The 20,884-nt window shown below is 40.0% G+C and overlaps 1 protein-coding gene and 2 non-coding genes across 3 annotated transcripts in view; 1 reads left to right on the top strand and 2 right to left on the bottom strand.

The window, feature by feature from the left end:
* Positions 1 to 7,834, bottom strand: part of zanl (zonadhesin, like) — an 83,412-nt gene extending 75,578 nt beyond the window's left edge. Inside the window, exons 1-11 of the mRNA XM_085401171.1 lie at positions 7,831 to 7,834; positions 7,342 to 7,491; positions 6,950 to 7,215; positions 4,562 to 4,646; positions 4,247 to 4,399; positions 3,820 to 3,990; positions 3,623 to 3,720; positions 3,434 to 3,532; positions 3,103 to 3,334; positions 2,803 to 2,996; positions 1,793 to 1,934 (exon numbers count right to left, since the gene is read on the bottom strand). Coding sequence (XP_085257297.1) covers positions 1,793 to 1,934; positions 2,803 to 2,996; positions 3,103 to 3,334; positions 3,434 to 3,532; positions 3,623 to 3,720; positions 3,820 to 3,990; positions 4,247 to 4,399; positions 4,562 to 4,646; positions 6,950 to 7,215; positions 7,342 to 7,491; positions 7,831 to 7,834 — 1,594 coding nt within the window. The remainder of the gene's footprint in view (positions 1 to 1,792; positions 1,935 to 2,802; positions 2,997 to 3,102; positions 3,335 to 3,433; positions 3,533 to 3,622; positions 3,721 to 3,819; positions 3,991 to 4,246; positions 4,400 to 4,561; positions 4,647 to 6,949; positions 7,216 to 7,341; positions 7,492 to 7,830) is intronic.
* A 5,976-nt stretch (positions 7,835 to 13,810) lies between these two features.
* On the top strand, positions 13,811 to 13,892 carry trnas-uga (transfer RNA serine (anticodon UGA)). The gene has a single exon. It is a non-coding gene; the product is annotated as a tRNA-Ser (tRNA).
* Positions 13,893 to 14,130: 238 nt separating this feature from the next.
* Positions 14,131 to 14,204, bottom strand: trnat-agu (transfer RNA threonine (anticodon AGU)). The gene has a single exon. It is a non-coding gene; the product is annotated as a tRNA-Thr (tRNA).
* Positions 14,205 to 20,884: the final 6,680 nt, after the last annotated feature.

Raw genomic sequence — 20,884 nt, 5'->3', positions numbered from 1 at the left:
TATCTGTGTAAGTGTATTTTGTATTCCTAGTTTTGTTACCCTTTTCAGTTTACGTTCCGCCTCTGAGTGTCTGCACATTGCGTCCTCCTACTACCACCTAAAGAAAAGCCACCTAAAGAAAGCTCCAGGAGAGAAGGACAACCGCTGACTATATAGTGACCTATAGCTATCCCGTACATGTCAGGAGTATGTCAGGAGTATCGAAGCAGTCTAGATGCATTTTTTCTAAACACCGGGTCTCTGTGGCTTTTAAACCCCAAAACACGCTGCGCCAAAAATGGGTCCACCCCAAGGATCGGGTCCCCCGACACAAATAGAGTAACATAGTGTACGCTGTTAAGTGCCAGTAGGATTGTCAGGATTTATACATCAGGGAAACCAAACAACCTCTGGCTACAACACAGAAGAGCCACCTCGTCAGGCCAGGACTCTGCAGTCTATTTACTCCTACAGGCCAGTGACACTCTTTCAATGATGAGGATGTAACATCCTGGACAGGGAGGAACGTGAAAATTTACGTGAAAAGGGAAAGACCATCTCTGAATCGAGGAGGGGGCCTAAGGGTACATCTGTCACCATCTTACAATGCTGTGATTGCAGCCATTCCCCAACTCTCTGTGAATGGGACTCATGGTTATTGATCAGTGGTTGTTGATCAATGGTCATGAGAATTTGCATAATTAAGATCAAGGAACTAACTGTGAAGGTTCTCAGTCATCCAGGTCATCGTAGTCTAAGGAGCTTGGAAAGAAAAGCGTCTGGACTTCTTTAAGTTGCTTACAGACATTTCACCTCTCATCTGAGAAGCTTCTTTCAGACCCAGCAACACACTCAGACCAAAACTGGTTCATCCTAAAGACAAAACTCCTAAACACAAACTTAACAATGTGGTGTATGCTGTACAGTGTAGCGAGGAATGCCCAGACCTCTACATTGGAGAGACCAAACAGCCACTTCACAAACGTATGGCACAACATAGAAAAGCCACCTCCACAGGACAAGACTCGGCTGTCCAACTGCGTCTAAAGGACAAAGGTCACTCTTTCGAGGATGCCAATGTTCACATTTTGGACAGAGAAGACAGATGGTTTGAAAGAGGAATAAAATAAGCCATTTGTCCACTGTGAGCGACCATCTTTGAACAGAAGCGGTGGTTTACGACACCAACTGTCTGCCATCTATAATCCAGTTTTGTTTTTCCTTCCCAGACGCCTCAACGCCCACTCACATCCTGGGCCATCTGACATGCGATTATTTAGAGGATCATTAGGGGTCCTTTGGCCCTCTCGGTGGGGTTACTCCCACAGGGTTTAAATCTGGGACTCTCCACCATTTGACGCTATAACTGAAGAAGCTTCTCAGATGAGAGGTGAAATGTCTTCAAGCAACTTAAAGAAGTCCAGATGCTTTTTCTTTCCAGGCTCCTTAGATTAAGGAACTGACCTCCCAGCCCATTGTTCCTTCTGCGGGCTGGTTTCAGTCATTATGCAAATGTACTGTTTATGAGATTGGAGAAACCTGCAGTCAGCTGAGACTGAAGAAGTCACTTGGATGAGTGACAAAACATTTCTCCCACAAAAACGCTACGTCCAGATGAACAGAATCAACCTCTGGAGTATTATATCAACAATCTTTGAACAGTGGAGTGGTAGTTGTGGACGTGACTACTTTAAAATATTTTTCTCTTTAGATGTGACTAGACCATCCATTGCATATTCATCTATTAAAATTACACATTTTAAGATGCATGTTGTAGTTTCAAGACAAATTTTTTGTTGCCAAACATTATTACCTTTAGGATAACAGCCTGCTACACCATTAACTTCCCGACACTCTTCAGTGGGGTCACAGGAGTTATCAACACATTCCAAAGTGTAGTTCCCTGCACAGCGACACAGCTTTGAGCAGCCATCTCCAAATACGATCTCACCAGGCTGAAAAGAATTAACACAATCAAAACTAAGAAAGCATGGTGTATAATTACATATTATTCAATTCATTCCATTTTTAGTTATTTAACAACAGTAGTCGCCTCTAGATTTATTTTATTTCTCACAACAGTCAGAAGGAAAAACTCCCTTTTGACAGGAAGAAATCCCTGCCAAACCAGGCACAGTGAGGAGTAGCCATCCGCTGTGACTGGTTGGAGTTGAGAAAAAGAGAAATAAAGGCAAATAAGAAAAAAGACACACTATGGAACACAGCCAGATAAGTAATGATGAGATGAAAAGTGTTTTATAAATAAACACAAAAAGTGAAAAGAGTTAAGCAAAGAAGAGACATTCAGTCTATCATACGAACGCCTTAGTAGCCTTGACCTATTGCAGTATAACTAACTATTTTAGGGTCACCTGCTTCTACCCTAAGTATGAGCTTTATCAAAAAATTGTAAGCATAATCCTAAAAGCAGAGAGCGCGTCTGTTTTGCAAATCTAAACTGAGGGCTGGTTTCACAGAAGAGGGACCTGAAATACAACTTATGCTTGCTATTTTGTTACTACAGTCGACCCCCGATTGTGGTTAGGGACCACAATCACTCTGGGAATACTTAAGAACGCCCTCTAAAAACGCTTATAACTGCCTGTTTTAATAGTTCAAACATGAAATCACCCTGATGAAAATAACTAATGAATATTTTAGATATGCTTTATCAAAAAATCCACAAATAGGCAAATTTTCTGCCAATAATTTAGAGTTACATTCCACAGAAAAATCAACAAATACTGAATAGGCAGAGGTTGACTGTATATCTGTGTTTACTGACCGGGAATTTATGTAGTATATGTAAATAGGACATCTGACCTCATAATAGTTATTCTCATCGTCTAAACAGCCACAACTCTCCAGTGGTATGCAACGCCGTCCCTTAAAAACAAAGCCTGGTTTGCAGAAGCAGCCACTGATACAGGAGCCGGAGCAATTGGTGGAGGGTTCCATACAGGTGGGTATACAAGCTGGACCGCACTCTATATACTCTGCGTTAGGAGGACAGGGGTCTGGATAGAAAGAATAAGATGGAAAATAAAAAGGAGCATGAATGAAAGAACTTCTGGACTTCTGGAATGAAGTATTAATGGAAATATCTGATAAAACAAGTCTTACTTGGTGGTTTAGATGTAGTTTGTTCAGGAGTTGGTGGTTTGGGTGTTGTTGTTTTAGGTGTAGTTTGTTCAGGAGTTGGTGGTTTGGGTGTTGTTGTTTTAGGTGTAGTTTGTTCAGGAGTTGGTGGTTTGGGTGTTGTTGTTTTAGGTGTAGTTTGTTCAGGAGTTGGTGGTTTGGGTGTTGTTGTTTTAGGTGTAGTTGGAGCAGCAGTTGGTGGTTTGGGTGTAACAGGCTGACCTATAAATGAAACAGATATAGTTTCTCATGTAAACACCGACACAACTGATCCATATTTCTGAAGGTTCTGAATGTGCAAGAAGGCAAATTAAACGTCTTGGGTTGATTTCTCACCTGTGCAGGTCATGATACAAACAGCATCGATAGCAATATCTGTCTGAGGCGTTTCTCCATAGGTACCCACAATTGCAAACTGAAATGCATATAAATGTGCATATGATGTGAAGCCTGTGCACACACAGGAATACACACATAAAGAGACTTGTGGTGTTCTACTATTTACCTTAATAGCATTATTTCCCAGAAAGCGGACGTTTGCCGGCTTCCAGCCTTGTCCCTGGTTCCCTGTTACAGTGAAGAGAGCAGGTCCGAGGGTTTCATCTGGTAAAGAGAAAAACAATTCAAAAAAAGATTTTCCTCTTTTCTAGCTTTTGGTCAAACATTCTTCTATTATGATAGTGCACCCTTTTTTTCTTTTACCTGTGGTGATCGTGTGGACACTGATCTGCATAGTAGTACTAGTGCCATACAGGTAGTAATGGAAGGTAAGCTCGAGACATGCAGAGGAGGAGGGAGTTGTTAAAGGACTTGTGATCTGAGCACTGACTCCAGGTATAGCCTCGGGAGAATCCAACAACAGATAGGATCCAACTACATGTGTAAGGGTTAAAAGCATAATAATAACAATGCAAATAATATTACTACTACTAGTAGTAATAATTGTAAATTATTAGTAGAATTGTTATTATATTTCTGATTTATTGTCAGTACCACAATAGTGTCAGTTAGTGCTTAATCAGGCCAGAAAGCAGCGTTCTATGTTTTGCAAATATTGCAAGAGGAAAATAGAGCCAGTCTTGGTAAAACATTCACTTCCATTTAGACCTCACAAAGAAAAATCACTTACGACCAGGTTTTGAAAAGTCATCATCAGGTCCAGTGCCTTCAGTTTCAGTTCCTCCTGCCCACTGACTGAAGCCAAACATATTGGGATCCTCAGTTTGAGTTGTCCATCCACAGAGGTCACCGGAAGTGTCAAAATCACAGCCAAAAATACAAGCTGTGAACAAAACATTTATATATCAGCTCAAAATGTGATTGTGTGTGTGTGTGTGTGTGTGTGTGTGTGTGTGTGTGTGTGTGTGTGTGTGTGTGTGTGTGTGTGTGTGTGTGTGTGTGTGTGTGTGTGTGTGTGTCTTTATGTGCATGTGTGTGAACTCACAGGGACATGCTCCTTCAGTGATGACGATGTTGTCCAAAGCTGAATCACAAGAAGAAGATAAGCCTCTCTGAGCCTCAAAGACGATCTGTAGACATGCAAAGAAAATATCACCCTACACAAAAAAAGCTAGAGATTTATATACATAATATACACAGTAACTTAAAGAAAGAGTTTTTCTTCAATAAAGCCTTGATTTCCATCTAAGCAGTAGGAGCAGAAACAAACTGGGGGGGTGTAAAAGACTTAAGGGTTTATTTTCTTTTATTCCAGATACCCAAGTAATCCAATTCAATTCAATTCAGTTTATTTATACAGCGCCAAATCACAACAACAGTCGCCTCAAGGCGCTTTTATATTGTAAGGCTACAATAATACATTCAGAGAAAAACCCAACAATCATATGACCCCTATGAGCAAGCACTTTTGGTGACAGTGGGAAGGAAAAACTCCCTTTTAACCTCCGGCAGAACCAGGCTCAGGGAGGGGCGGGGCCATCTGCACCATTTGCTAGTAATTTTAATTAATTTATAATAAATAACAATCATATTTTAACAGTAATTTTTAAAGCTATAGTCAGTTTATCTAAACATCATTTTCTGATCAAAATGACAATTGCTCTGATGCTTTTAGAGATGGAAGGAAACATTTGCAAGTGAGATTAGTTGCCCAATAAAAGTCTGGCGGGCAAGTGAACAAAAAGTTTTCATGTCAGCTCAACCTCAACATAAACAGTACAAGTGTCAGTGATGAATAACTTTGTGTGCTTCATCAGTTTTTCAGCACATTGATGTTTGGGCCCTGAAAATATTTTTACAGCTAACTTTTAGGAAGCAGAAAATCATGTCTACACGTGACAAAGTGGACGAGTTGGCCAAACAATAAAATGTGAAAGATGATAAGAATCATTCCACTCCTCCAGAAATAGACACACAGAGGAAGCCGCCGCTGTGTGTCATTCCAGCAGCATTCTGCCGTTACACTTTAATGTACTCATAAGGATGTGTTTCAAAAATAAAGAAACTGAGACAGTAAAAACTGGTTACAGGACATGTCTTTGACATGTGGTAGTGGCTGGACTCTTAAATATTTGAAGCTTTTTCATTTAGTCATGAAAACAAAACGTTTTTAAGGATTTGGCCTCTTATGAACAAGAGAAGAAAGAGGTGAGAGATGAGAAGTGTGACAGACAGAAGAGGCACCAAAGGATTCTTAGAAAAGGTGAAGAAGTATCAGACTAATGAGACACAAAGGTATCATAGTTCAGACCATAAAGCTACGACCTTAGTCCTGCATGTAAGTACTTTGATTTCATGTTGTTAAATACTGCGATGTAACCGACACACATACATGACCAGAAGTGTCTGCTAGAACACACTGTGTGTGTTATATATTGATTTTACATAATAACCTGCAAACAATCTTTAATTATTGAGTTTCCTGACTCGTTTCAAATTCCTCCTCCTGAGCTTTCACTTCACCAAAAGTGAAGCGTATAACAGACAGTGTGGTTCTGAACAGCACTGGGTAAGCTGTTACATGATAAGCACTGTGCAAAAAATGTAAGAAACAGCACAGCTGTTACTTTAACCCTTTAAAGCCTGAATCATGAAATCATTGCCAGAAAATTGTAATTCTTTGAAAATAGTGTTTATTTAACCTCCTTTTGTTTAAGTTTTTAAAAAATAAATCACATTTCAATTTCTGTATATGAAATTTAATTTGTATTTGCTTATCTGTTTTTTTTAATTGCTAAAAAAGGTATTGTGCAATTTATTTAGGTTTTTCAGGGGGAAAATTCACACTGATGATGTGGAAGTGCCAAAAACTGTATGTATCAAATATGATACACTAGACGTTAAGCAACTCCTTCAGAATACTGTTGAGGGTGTGACAGTCCGAAACTTTATGAACATGTTTTAAAGAGCAGAGCGTTATCATGGGCCTCAGCACATATCTGTCTGTTCTTGTCTCGTTCAGCATTTTGAATGGTTGTTTTACAGCTGTTGTTGCAATTACAAAGACATAAAAGCAGCTGTAAAATAATCTTTACGTGTGTTGACTATTATTACCTTCGACTATCTGTTTTGTAATGCTAAATATTGCTTATTGCATGTATTCATTTGGCATGTAGAAAAATTGTTCTCAATTATCAGCGACAAAATGAAACTTTAAATTAGTTCCTTAATAAAATTAGAGGATAATAATACAGAAGGATTTCTATATTTGCAAAGCTGTTTAAAGCAGCTTCCTTCACCTTATTAATGTCACTTACTAATGTCTGATGAGAGTTTAGTGTCTGAATGACTTCACTTCATAGCTAAAGTCCCAAGCTCCTGTTGCTACTGTTGATGCTGTTTAAAGTTGTTAAAGTGATCTGGTAACACTCACGGTAATGCTCTGGCTGCTCGCTTTCGATACGGTAACAGAGCCGGTCAACCAGTTTGGACTCTGGATTCCAGTCCTCTTCCACACCTCTGCCTCACTACTGGGTAATTTTGCCAGAATTCTCAAATTATTGGCATTGTCAATCCCGTACATGTAGTAGTTGAACTGAACACAGATCTCAGAGGCTGATGAGGTGATGGGGGGGCTCAGCAAGCGAGCGTTCTGTCCATTAGACACATTGTCCCCCTCGTGATAGATGTAGTATCCCTCTGCAGAAAGAAGGACACAGACGAAACATGTTTATTTGTTTACACCCTCGAACTCTTAATTAATCCCATTCAGTACAATCACGACAATAGTACGGAATAAACGTGTTTTTAATAAAGCATGCAAACCTCCATCAGGGTAGTCTCCACTGGGACCAGTGCCATTTGTGGGAGTTGGACCTCTGTGCCGGGTCCAGTCACTGCTGTCTGTGCTATCCTGGATGAAATCGCAGAATGGGCCACTGTCTTGGTTAAAGTCGCATGAAGTCACCACTACGGCTGTAGAAACACATTACAGACGGAACACAAGGCCAAACATGTTCATGAAGAATTCTCTATGATAGAGTAGTTCAAGTGTTTAAATGCAAACAAGCATCTGTTTATTAGTGTCAGGTTTCAAGCTATGCCTAATCGTTACTGACAGTTAACATCCCAGTAACAGACATTAAACTGATTCGACAATGAGAGACAACTGTTTATTTTTCTGTACGTTTAGGCCGGACATTATTATCATTACTTAAGATAAGGAGCTGTAAAGAGTTAAGGTTCAAATCCAACACAGGGACTGTGTTGGATACAGCGTTGCAGTAATGTCACATCTCTGTGATAGTATGTTACCCATAAGTGCACTTTATATGTCTTGAACATGTCGTAGATGATAAAAAAAACCAACATACCATCTTCTGTCTGCTCATTCTGCGCACTGCAAACAAGAGAAAGATGCAGGTTAGAGTCTGGTTAAAACTGCGCAGGACATTGAAAAGAAGAAAAAAGACTCTCCAAGGAACACATTGATGGTGGAAGACAGGCCAAAGTGCATAAAGTAAATGTGCTTCAAACAGAATTCTCTGTGTCTCTGTTATTCATGTGGTGGCTTACATCATTAGAGTTAATTAATTAAGTGCAACTACTGCGATACAATTCGCCAAATTACAAAAAACACATGAGCACATGAACATGGATGGGCCGTGACAGTCATTTGTGAAGTAGGAAACTCGTCGTTTTGTCCATTTAAGAAGCACTTTACTCATTCCATATTCCAAAGAAGGCCTAGTTATCCAAAGAAACTGAAAGTCAAGTTAAAGGTAGAAATAAATAACTAAATAAATTCCCAATTCTTAACAAAAAAAAAGGTCTAATAATGACATATATTTGTGATTTAAGCCTTACATTTTTATACATAAGAGTCATAGTGGCATAGTGCTTTTCTAGGCTTACTGATCACTTAAAGCAATTATTAAAGAAGGCAGCTATTGAGAACAACCAGAAAAGAAACGACGCGTTCCTGCTCGATAAAGTCATAACTTATTAGAAGGATCCAGCTATATGAATAATTAGCAACTTAACTGATTATATAGTTGTTACGCATTAAGAACTCACCTGTACTGTAACTGTCCTGCTCTGGAATCACACATCCACAATAAGAAAATTAAAAACTTTAATATTTCCATGGCTAACTTTGAGATACCAGTGCAAGAAGACAGAGACACAGAGTACAGGACTTTTTATAGGCTGGGGATGAGTCAGGGGCATGCTGGGTGGAAACCAGGATGGATAAATTGAGTAGGTGGTGTGGATGCTGAACTGCTGTATATTGTGTATCAAAATGAGTAAATGAGTAACTGTGAATGATAGGGAGAGGGTGTGGTCCCGTTAGGCATGACTGGATGCGTGTGTGCATGTGTGCCTTTTGACCTCAGGAGTTCACGAGCAGGGTGGGGATGTTCCTCAAACATCATATTATAAAAAAGAACTTAAGAAATTATCAAGCTTATTGTGTAATAAACATGAAACTTTGATCAGAGGGACACACCTTTTTAGCTTGTAATGTATATTGACAGTGATTCTAGGAAGGCCACTTGCGTTCACATATTTGTTCTTCTTTACCACCAACTTACGGATGGACCGTTAACACGATGTGGACCGACTACTGCATGGACTCTCAACCAGTAAGCTTCAAGGAATCATGTTGTGAGGACAGCTCATACTGCAGCAAATACGAAACCTCACATCAGCATTTCCTATTCCTTTTCTTTATCTGATATACCTACATTTTATATCTGTGCATCAGCATGAACAGTACACACTACTTCTACATTCAGGTATCTTAGAAATGTTTCACACCAGAAAAACTAGAACGACCCTGTCTCAGAGTGACACTGAAAAACTAGTTCATGCATGTATTATCATCATATCTTAAAGAACTCTTAAAGAACCAAAAGAGCACTTCTCTCTCAGATTTCAGAATTACTTGTTGCTCCTCAGGTATTTAAAAGTAGATAAGGAAGCAAAACCTTCAGTTTTCAGACGCCTTCTGTGAAACAAGCTCCCAGCTTTTCTTCTTTGGCGGACACACTTTTTCTCCTCTCCCTTATCTTCCCTGCTTACATTCTCTCACAGTCTGTTCTCTAAAACCTAAAAGAGGAATTATGGATTGCAATTGACACCCCTTTCTCAACGAGAAGTTTGGGCTGGGGTGAGCCTGAGTGCTACCTATTCGGAACCATGGTAACAGGGTTCTGGCTGATCGGAGCTGGCTTGGCCCTGACTTATCGAAGAATTAAGGAAGCGGAACCGGCTGTTCAAACCCCCACAAGGCTGCCCGCTGGGATTGAAACGATGGGAGAGGCGTGAGTTTCTCAAAATGGGCTCATTGAGCGCAGCACGGATAAGATCTTGGAGAGGCTACGGCTGCTGTGAATACTCAGAATAAGATCTCTGACTGCAGACTGGATACATCTCGGAAAGGCTCGCTCGGAATAACATCTCTGGGCGCAAAATTGGATGACATCTCGGGGAGGCACACTGCCGTGAGTTCTCAGAAATCGGCTCCTTGAGCACAAGAAATGACAACATCACAGAACGCAAGTATGGCGAAGCTCGCGGCTCTCCAACGGGAGATTGAGAGACCAGTGTTGGACTGTAGAACTGCTTTGAAATTCATATGAGCTGTTCGCACTAAAGTAAAAAATACCATCACTTATGCGGATACCCTCTCGGCGCCAGCTGCAAGACCGGAGCTGAACATCAACACCCTGATAACGACTGTGTTGAGTCTGTTCCTTCCCATTCCATGCAAGGCCACCTGGGTTGGCTGGAAGACTGTTTACTTAGCCTGGCAGGGCGAAGGACACTGTCTCAGCTGAACTATGGACACGCACACACATAGATATACTGATACTGATAAGCCCTCACTGACGCATCACCCTCCCTACCCCGGATCCAACGCCACCTCCAACGCTTACCTCCCCTCTGATGTGGACATCGGGTCAGTTGGAGGCGCAGTCGAAGATTGCAGCGGCCCCAGATCAGATGTACACACTGGAACTCTTTCCCATGTTGCTGTCTGTGTTTATTGTGCTATGGTGTGTTGATACCTGTGCATTCCTCTATTATCCTTCAGTGTTACACATTTCAATGTTTTTTTCCTCGCTACCTAGCCTGACCCGTCTCCCCAATGTGATGTTTGTGTATTGTATGTATGGTCGGCAAGGTCTGTCATCTCGGTTGTGGGTAAAAGACCTGCAACTGACAAATAAAGGCTCTCATCTCATCATCATCTCATCTCAGTTCAGATTTGAAGACAGACACTCTTTCTGCTTTCACAATTAAGCTCATTAAGTTTTTGCAAAGGTTTATAGGTAGCGGTGGTGGCCCTTCACTTTAAAAGCTCTAGAAAAACAGTCCTTTGGCATGATTGCATAAATAAGTCTCGAAGTTCTGCTGGTTTTAGTTATGGAAAATTGAATCCCATGCTCCACTTAAAATTATTAAGAGTGGACACAACATTAAATGACAACCTAAATGACATTTCTGATATGAAGAATCATCTAATCATCTTTTTTGAGAATTTGTGTGGTATCATATCAGAGATCTGAGAGTAGGGAAAAACCAAAGAGAAATTTGTAATAAAACACGTATAAAATAAAATATGATGGCCACACCCAGAAACAATCAACTTAGCAATGACTTTATCTCAACAATTCAGAATACTAGCTCTCATATTTCATGTCAATGACAAGAATTGGACAGAAGAGATTAAACAATAAAGATACAGGACGATGCACAAAATGATACAGGAGCTTGAATGTCATCGTAGATGCAGCTGATTCTCTCTCATATTACTGCACTATGTTAATGTCCAGAACATTATCTTTATCTTTTCTTATATCTTGGTCCCTGGACTACTTCCTTGTTTCCTTAGTTCTAAACCCATAAGAACCCAAGGTGATACAGGTGTCACTGTCCTTTTACACACGGAAGAAAGTTCCTGTTAAAGTTTCAACAGGGACTCTCCCATCGTTTTCCTGACAGTGAAAATGGGTTTGGGCTTTTATGACCCACATAGACAAAACATTTTCCTGATATTTCTTGAATAAATTATGAAATAAGATAAATTAAATGAGGCAAATAGCAAACATGCTCAGCAGCAACATTATAATAATAATTCCGAATTAGGTATAAAATGTTAAAATTGAGGTAACATCCTTGTTTTAAACTGATTCAGCTCTGACTTGAGTTTCCTGCTGGTTTGATGAATGCAGAGCTATCACACTATGCCCTAAAAAGTGTTACATAAGTTTTCTACCTTGCAGTGAATCTTACAAGTAAAGCATTGCATCCATTGTACTGGACAGCATATAAACCTAATTTAATAATAGCTCTGTACGTCGTTTTCAAATGAGATCTTTTTAAAATCAACGGACAAGCTTCTATGTTTACTTGTGAACGCATCATATAGAAAAATAACCTTTAAACACAGATGATCTGTGGATGGTGGCTTAGCTTGAATCATTAAAATATAAAATCATCAACATGAATCAGCTATGGGTGTGCATGAAAGTTCTAGTCCAATAAAGATACTGAGACGTGAGTGAAGTCCTTCAAAGTAAGGACCTTTGTGTTGGTTGCCATTGTGACCATAGTGTGTTTCTCAGGGGTGTGGTTTAAAATCACACACTGCAACCAGAAGTTAAATTTTTTTACACCAAGTAAGAACCAAGTGTTTCACATGAGATCTGGGTGCTGTGGTAGTGAGTCGCCTGAATGCAGAAATATTCTGTTCTAAAGTAGCTGTGCCCTTTCTGTGGAGCGTGATCTATATGCTTCTTTGGTTAGGTGGTTATTCTAAATAAGCTGTAAGTGTAGATGTGACAATGAATAATTGCCTGTCGGTCTTAAACAAGTGACAAGTTTTAGATACTATACTGCTCAAAAGATTAAAGCAACACTTTGTAATGACAGTATGGCATCAAGTCAGTTCAAGTTCTGGGTTCTTGGTCTGGTCAGTGAAGTAGCAGACAGGGTTGTTAATCAGTTTCAGCTGCTTATGTGTAAATGAAATTAACAACACATACAGTAGGGTAGCAACAATGAAACACTTTTCCTTTGACATGTGGATGGAGTGCAAAGTGCTCTATATGAGGCCTTTAAGATAAGATGGGGCTATTCAAGACCTCGTGTGTGAGAAGAACGATTTTAAATTTGGTTCTGGATTTAACAGGAAGCCAACAAAGGGAAGCCAATACAGGAGAAATCTGCTCTCTCTTTCTAGTCCCTGTCAGGACTCTTGCTGCAGCATTTTGGATTAACTGAAGGCTTTTCAGGGAGTTTTTAGTACAGCCTGTTACAGTTTCCCCCAATTGTTTACACACAATTACTTGTACTTCAGACACAATGACTACAACATGTAACTGATCCACCAATCCCCAGAACCAATCCTGCTAAACTACAAGCACAAGTCCTGCTTTACACTCAAATTGCAGTTTTAAAAAACTTTTTTCAAAACACTACACAGAATTTTTTTTTAATCTGTGGTTTGAAGGACATATTCTAGTCAATAACAACTCCTCGATTCCTCTCAATGTTACTGGAAGACAAGTATCTGGTTTCATACCACATTTCTGAGATATAAGATAAGATAAAGTTAAGCTTTCACATTTTTAAGGCACATCTACGGCAGAGTACAATAACCTCAGTTTTAACTCAATTTGGAAGGAGAAAATCCTTCTTCTTCTGTCAGTTTGAGCCAGCCCACCGTCTGGTGACATCATCCAGTTAGTAAGGTGGGCAGTTTTAGTGTCGGACGAGCGGTGTTAGTCCGGTGGGGATGCACTGATTCCTGTGGGATGTGATGTGTGCGTGAATGATAAAAAATCACACACACACCCGTGTGATTACAGCCACAGGAACTGAGCTTTGAGAATAAAGTGCCTCAAACCAAACCTTCTTCTCCTTCTTCTATACTCTGGGACAACTTGGCCTTAAGTGGTGTTCTGGCCAACACACCGGGGTGACCATAGTGCTAAAGAGTGAATCAGTGCCACAACCGTGTCTATTCCTGACATCTCCATTATAAGTGATACTGCCTCAATCAGAAACATAACTAGTGAGGGTGGGCACATCTTTTTTTTTTCTTTTCCAGAATTCTGAGATTAAAGTCAGAATTCTGAGATTAATGTGTGATACTAAAGTCTTCTGACATTTTTCTCAGAATTCTGGAAAAGGAAAAACAAAACACATGCCCACTTTTTTCCCACTTATTCGACTTATACGACTTACTCACTTATCAAAACAATACCCACCATGTAGTGGCTTAGCTGCGATGGCCGAGTGGTTAAGGCGTTGGACTTGAAATCCAATGGGATCTTCCCGCGCAGGTTCGAACCCTGCTCGCAGCGTGTGCTTTCCTTTCACTACTTTTATTCATAGAAAAATGTAAATTTACTGACTCTATTCTTGGAATCTAAAGATGGTTATCTATGAAATAAAAATATTACGCTATCTAAAACGAAAAAAGACTATGAGCCCATTTGAGTCATTGATTAAATGTCAGTCCGATAGTCTATGTTATACGGATATTAAAAGTACTTCACAATTATTCTAACAATTGGCAGTAAATTATGTGTTTCCATAAAAAGGCACCGCTGGGATTCGAACCCAGGATCTCCTGTTTACTAGACAGGCGCTTTAACCAACTAAGCCACGGCGCCACCTACTCCGCAGCCGTGCTATTTTTGTGTTAAAGATGTAGACTTACCCGGAAAATTTTAAAACGAAACTTTGTGAAGACCGGCCGGACCCAAACATGTGTCAATCCTTAACATAGCGCTGAGTCAAGAGGAACTCTAGTAAACATGAGGAGGACTTATGATAAAGACGTATTCAAACTGAGCCAGGGATGTACGGAGATGGGGCGCTAACCTGGTCACCGACTTCTGGAGAGAGCTAACTAGAACTTGAATTCGCTGAAGATCGGCTTTAAATGAGTTTTCAACCATTAGTTAGGATACATGGAAGAAAATGGATGGAAGGGCTATACACGCCTGATATGAAAAGAAAATATTTATTTAAAAGTTGTCTATATTAGTCACAATATCATAATGAAATGTATTACAAGTTAATATAAACTTAATATATTGTTATTTAGTAGCATCGGGGAGAAACAGCAAGTAATCAAGTGGGGCACTGCAGGCAGCCATGCGAGAGCTGCACCCCGATGCGGTCGAGCCCTGCTGAGCACCTTCTAAGCCCACTAGGTGGCAATGGAGGATAACAATTGACCAAAATGTCACACTGATGCATATCGTGTGTGGAACTGCAAAGTAAATTTTCATTAAGATTGATAATTATACCTATTTGCATATTTTCTTTTCCCACTAGGTGGCACTCTAACTACTGCTGACAAATAGCATATCAATCTGTTCGGGGTGGGACTGTCACCATGCCTGTCAAGCTTGATAGAGGCTAGTCAATGAGCTACAGCATTTCATGCTTCATGGTGAATGATCGAAACTCGGCATGCTGTCATGACCACGCCGTTTCACGAAACCCCAAAAGCTTCTCAGTTTAGCATAATCAAGGTCTTTAGATTCAATATTCAAAGCGTTTATTGTCATATGTACAAGAAGAAAAAGCATTTCTCTTTGCTGCCACACACAAATGCCGGATAGGTTAAGGGTTGACAGAAAGAAAACAAAATGCAAAGGAGCCATGAGCTTAATATGCAAGATGACCTGATGTGCAAAAATCACTGTTAAGATTCGTGCTCTAATAACAGCTACAGAAGTGGAAAGCTGCACATTAGAGGAGTATGCTAAGATTCATGAGTTTTTGAGCTTTCCAAGCCCCTCTAAAGCTACTTCCTGCTCCCTGGTAACTCGGCATGCCTTTCAGTGAAATCTCACAATTTTCACAATGAAGCGTCTGATATGTACCCACACTAGATTTCAGGTGGATGGGATCAACATGTGAGGAGCAGTGCATTAAAAATTCAAACGTGACATTTCCAGTTGCCACTAGGTGGCACTTTAACTTTTGCTAACAACGGCCATATCAGTGTTATCGCGTTGATTAGACAAGGACAAGATTAGACAAGGTCTCTTTGAGTACAGCAATTTTGTGCTTGATGGTAAAACATGTCGCCAGTGTCACACCCTTTGACAAAGACTGCTGGTTTACTTGTGGCTCAAAGGGTATTTAAAAGTTGAATGGAAGTTCTATTAGGAAATTTAACAAAACCTGGAAATCATTTCTTTTACTGGTTGTCACCATTACTGTACTTCCTGAGACTGAAGTGAACTGAGTGAGGCTACGTTATAAAGCTTTTGTTTTGTTCTCTTTTGGGGGTTTTTTCCTTTCGTTTTGTTGTTGGTGGGTTTTTTCTTTTTTTGTTATGCTTGTTATGTGTATGGGTCTTGAGGTATTTTTTATGTGCAGAGACTGGATCTCTGCGGTGTCTTGTCTAGGGTGGACCTGGAAGGGGGAGAATTTGGGAGGGTGTAATGGACATACAATTGTTCTGAAATCAAAATCGACTTTGCTGTTGCTGACTTTGTATGTCATGGTTGAAATCAATAAAACAAAGTTGGAAAAGTTGAATGGAAGGCAGAGCCTTCAGCTTCCAGGGCTCCTGAGGAACAAAATACGGTAAATGTCTAGAAAAAAATATGGACATATATTACCATTATGGGTAATTCTACAAACTGCTTTTTATGATTATACTGACATATAACAACCTTTGTAACAGTGCATGGTTAGCCATTTTTAGGTTTTTCTTTCTGTTTAACCCATGAGTGATGGACTCTAAAACATTTTATGGGTAAGCAGTCTGACACCTTTGGGATCGTGCCTCTTTTGACTGTCAAACAGTGGAGCAAAGAGGTTCACACAGAGGTAGTGTTTCCCTATCTTTATCACCACTAGAGGGTTGTTTTGCATTTTATGTACTGGTTATGGCAGAAGCGGGTACAGGGTTATTTAAGGTCATGGGTAATTCTGTTCAGGTGTTGCTGATGAGAAATGGTTTTCTCCTGTGCTTAATCAAGTTACCTGTTGCGTTTTATAAATGGAAATGGCAAGAAAACCAGACAATGCAAATGAAATAAATGACTCATGAATATGAATGGAAACAAAGATCGGCATGGTGAACTTTGATTGAGTGAACGTTAAAACTACTACCAAACAATTAGAAACCACAGTGTCAAAATAATGGATTTAGTCACTACAGGTAGAGGAAACTTTTTATCTGCTGGTACACATGTACAGTACTCCACAATATTCCAGTATTCAAGAGCAGTCAGGCTATATCTCTGTTTGGATATATCTTTGACCTAAGCATCTCACACTATGAGAGGCTACGAGAAGTCATTTTTTCAATTCAGTTTTATTTATACAGCACCAAATCCCAACAACAGTCACCTCAAGGCAATTTGGTAGACCCTACAATAATACATACAGAGAAAAACCCAACAATCATGTGACCCCCTATGAGCAAGCACACTGGTGACAGTGGGAAGGAAAAACTCCCTTTTAACAGGAAGAAACCTCCAACAGAACCAGGCTCAGGGAGGGGCGGCCATCTGCTGCCACCGGTTGGGGTGAGAGAAGGAAGACAGGACAAAGACATGCTGTGGAAGAGAGACAGAGATTAATAACAGGTATGAGTGGGTTAGACTTGATAGGAGGTGTTAGGTTCACGCATGGTGTCTGATTGCAGCATGAACAGTCACCCTTCCCTTAGCTGTTAACCAGAAGCTGGTTTGCACGGACCGGCCTTTAAGGTGTCGCGGATAAATACAACAAAATAAAACTAGTACCGGTACCGAAAAACAGAAAATTTATTCATAACACAGTGAAAAGACCAAGGAAAACCGAGTAAACGATAAAAAGATAACAAAATAATGCTGAAAACCGATAAAAACCCTGAAAACTATACATTTCACACCTGAGCCTCAACTCTCGCGGCCCGGTACCAAACGACTCACGGACCGGTACCGGTCCGATGCCTGGGGGGTTGGGGACCACTGTTATAGATTGTCTGGAATTTGGCTTATAGCAGGGTGGGCCCTGGATCACTGCTTTCTTTCTCTTGTTACAGGCCTACGCACTGCTGCTGTCTTGTTGTAGCCTTGTTGTTGCTTTGTTGTGGTTGTGTTGACTGGCATAGACTGGTTCTTTGTGTTTTATGGTGTTTTAGTGTTAACTGTTGTACTTTAATCATGCTTTTAATAGGAGTTTAAGTTGCAGAGAGACTGCACGGGTGAGTAATTGGTGGCACCCTTGGGCACTCCCCCGTGTAGGTTCCCTCCCCAAGTGGCTGGTCAAAATGGTTGTTTAAATATTTTACTGAGCTGCTCTTTAACTAGGACAGCATCGTGACAGCGAGCCTTGTAAGCTAATGTTTGTTAATAAAGTGTCTTAATTAACAGTCCTGTATTGTGCTGCTCATTGCCCCGACTCTCCAGTTTTTTTTTTTGTTTTTTAACCTGTAGTTGGAAAACAAAACAAACTTGGACATTAGAAAGTAAAAACAAACTCTTGTCATTTCCTGTTTATTGCTTGATGACTTCACGTAGTATGAATGTGGGATAAACTGTTAAAAGTCAAATGTGTGCTCGTTTGTGGTGAGCAGCTGATCAAACAAGTTAAGAATTGTAAAAGTCTTCAAGCACATTCCGGCCTGTGAGACTCATTGAGACTCAGTGAACCATGACTCTGTGCTACATGCACACATTTCTACATCTCTGCGATTCAAAGACGCTGTGTGAGCTGGAGGGAGTTTGGTTGGAAAAGCCTGATAAGTTACTTTATTACAACATACCAAAAATCTCACTATGACTGTGATGTGGAAACACAAATGCAGACTATTATATTTTCTGGGACTGTCGGGTTATTAAAACTTACTGGAAGGCAATAAGATAAGATAAGATAAGATAAGATAACCTTTATTAGTCCCACACGTGGAAATACATGTGGCAACACGAGATATTTAGAAGTTGCCTGCTTTGACAGTTATTTGTTTCTCGTGCTTAGTTTTCCTTCACCTTCTTATATCTATCTGAGCACTCAAAGCAGTTTACATAACTCGCCTAATAGTATAGATAGATAAGTGCTACATCATTTTTTTTTAAATTCATTTACTACTGCTAGGGAGAAGAGCATGAGGTTTAAGGAGAAATGTGAAACCTTTCATCCTCCAAAACTTTATCCAGCTCCTAAGTTTATAAATTCTGCATTCTGCTTTGCGGTCTCCAATCGCACTGAAATGCAGCCAGATGCTCATCTCCTCTGTGTACCCGGCCTGTACCACTAACTTGGTGTCTTTGGAATGTCTGCCCCCTCCCCCTTCCTTGTTTCACGTAATGGTATGATCCTAGTCTGTCTTTGCGTGTGATTGGTGTCCATAAACACAAAGCCCCGCCCCTGCCTGCATGGTTTGTCAGCAGGCCGGTGAAGCTCGCACTTACTGACGGGTCACTAATAAGTCACACATTCTCGCATGCCGCCGGAAGTTTGCTCCCCTGCCGCAGACAGCAGACTAACTGTCGTTTGATTCTGCAGAGAGTTGGGACGACTGTACACCACGCGCTTCACTATCCACTGATCCCATTGTGATTTTACGTGGAGTTGCTTTCAATCCAAATCGCATCAACTTTGTTAGAATATAATAAACAGTTGATTGTGGAATATGAAGTAGCGAATACATTTCATGGATGGAAATTCCCGTTTTCTGAACATAAGCGATCTTCTATCTGTTCACCACAATCACACCCATTTACTCACCTAACCACAAACACTTGAGTTTTCCATTTCTTCTGTCTCTCATTGACTGCTTTGCACTTTCAGGGATTATATAAAACTGTTTCATCATACATACAGCAGGAACTTATGTAACAAAATTACTTTCTGTTGTTTTTGTAGGCTTGGTCCCTGTATATCAGTAAAATGTTAAAATAATTGAGGAATACTGCTGGATATGAATATGATAACTGTGCCTCAGTTTTATCTCATTTTGGTAGGATGGCTGAGAGCCGTGTCGTATACAGCTCAACATGATAGTCAATACACTAAAAGTAACTGTCACATTACTCTAGTGTTTTGTATGATAACCATGTTAGTAAATTTCAGTATAAATGTGATTGGCCCCCTCTCTGCTTATTTCATAGAGAATACATTTAGAAAAGGAGAGGCTAGTTTGAAAGTAAGACAGTGTATCTTCATCAGTGACTTTTGTCTTCAGAGATATTTATGTACTTTAAGTTTTAACCAAAACTTCTGAAATAATGGGGCCTCCAAGTCAACAAAAGTACCTGCTGTTAATATGGAGCGCTTCAAAGTTTTGACATTTTTTGATAGTTTTCTGAAAGAAATGGATAAAAAGGGGAGTAATTAAGATAAAACACATGGATGAATTGTTTTGACAAATTATTTTCATCTGAGATCGGCCAAACTGCTATGAACCCTGTTAATTACTTTTAAACCACAAACTATTAGAACTGATCAGCAGAATAATTACAGTCCATTATTTCTTGTTTTTAAGAAAAATCAGGATGCATTTTGGTAGCTGCCAAAATGCTTTCATCATGAACACTAGAGAAGACTGGACTCAGTAGGTTCACTAACAGTGTGTTTATTTACAGTGAAGGTAAAAACAACAGACAGCATAAGGAATGATAGCTGGAATGTCCTGGTCTCCACTACAGATTCACAGATAAACTGTTTCTCAAGGAAAAACTCGCTCTTGGCAAGTCCCTCAGACACAACCAGGTACCTGCACAGAGAAGAAATATAGGTGTGCTGGATGCAAAGGTGGCACACAGAGGAAGACCCTGAAACAGAAGGTGCAGTTAATGAACATAAAACAGGAGAGAAGAGAGCATGATGTAGCAAGACAGACAGAAAGTGGATGAGTCAACACAAGGACCACATCAGCTTTGATGTGTGGAGATAGGTCTCTACAGAAATGTTACACTCAGGACTTATTGTACATGTCCCTGCAGCTGTGATGGGCTGATACAGAGGAACAACCACACTCTGACACATCAGTCATAACATGATCATCCCTCACCGTATTACTCAAAAGGCAGCAGTCACCACACTTTTTTTAGGCTATACTATAACAATATATCAGCTGTAATATACCATATTATTGCTGAAAATTAGTGCAAATGTTAATTTTAAGCCTTTAGGTTTTGTTGAAATTTATAATTATATATAAAGTAATAATGTTGTGAACTAGCACAATATAAATACAACTGAACTGAAATTTCTGTTTATCCTCTTAATTTTAACTCTATTTTCAAACCCATGAGGTTTATTCAAGTCACCTGGATTCTAACCAAAGAGCACGCAGAGTTATTAGTGACAGTGTAGCCAGACTGTGTGGAGTTGT

This window comes from Rhamphochromis longiceps, linkage group LG3 (genome assembly GCF_057381845.1).
Source record: "Rhamphochromis longiceps isolate RC_006_pf linkage group LG3, R_longiceps_female_GT1.1, whole genome shotgun sequence".
NCBI classification, from domain to species: Eukaryota; Metazoa; Chordata; class Actinopteri; order Cichliformes; family Cichlidae; genus Rhamphochromis; species Rhamphochromis longiceps.
Note: the sequence above shows the minus strand (reverse complement) of the source record. Positions and strands in the feature narration are given on the sequence as shown.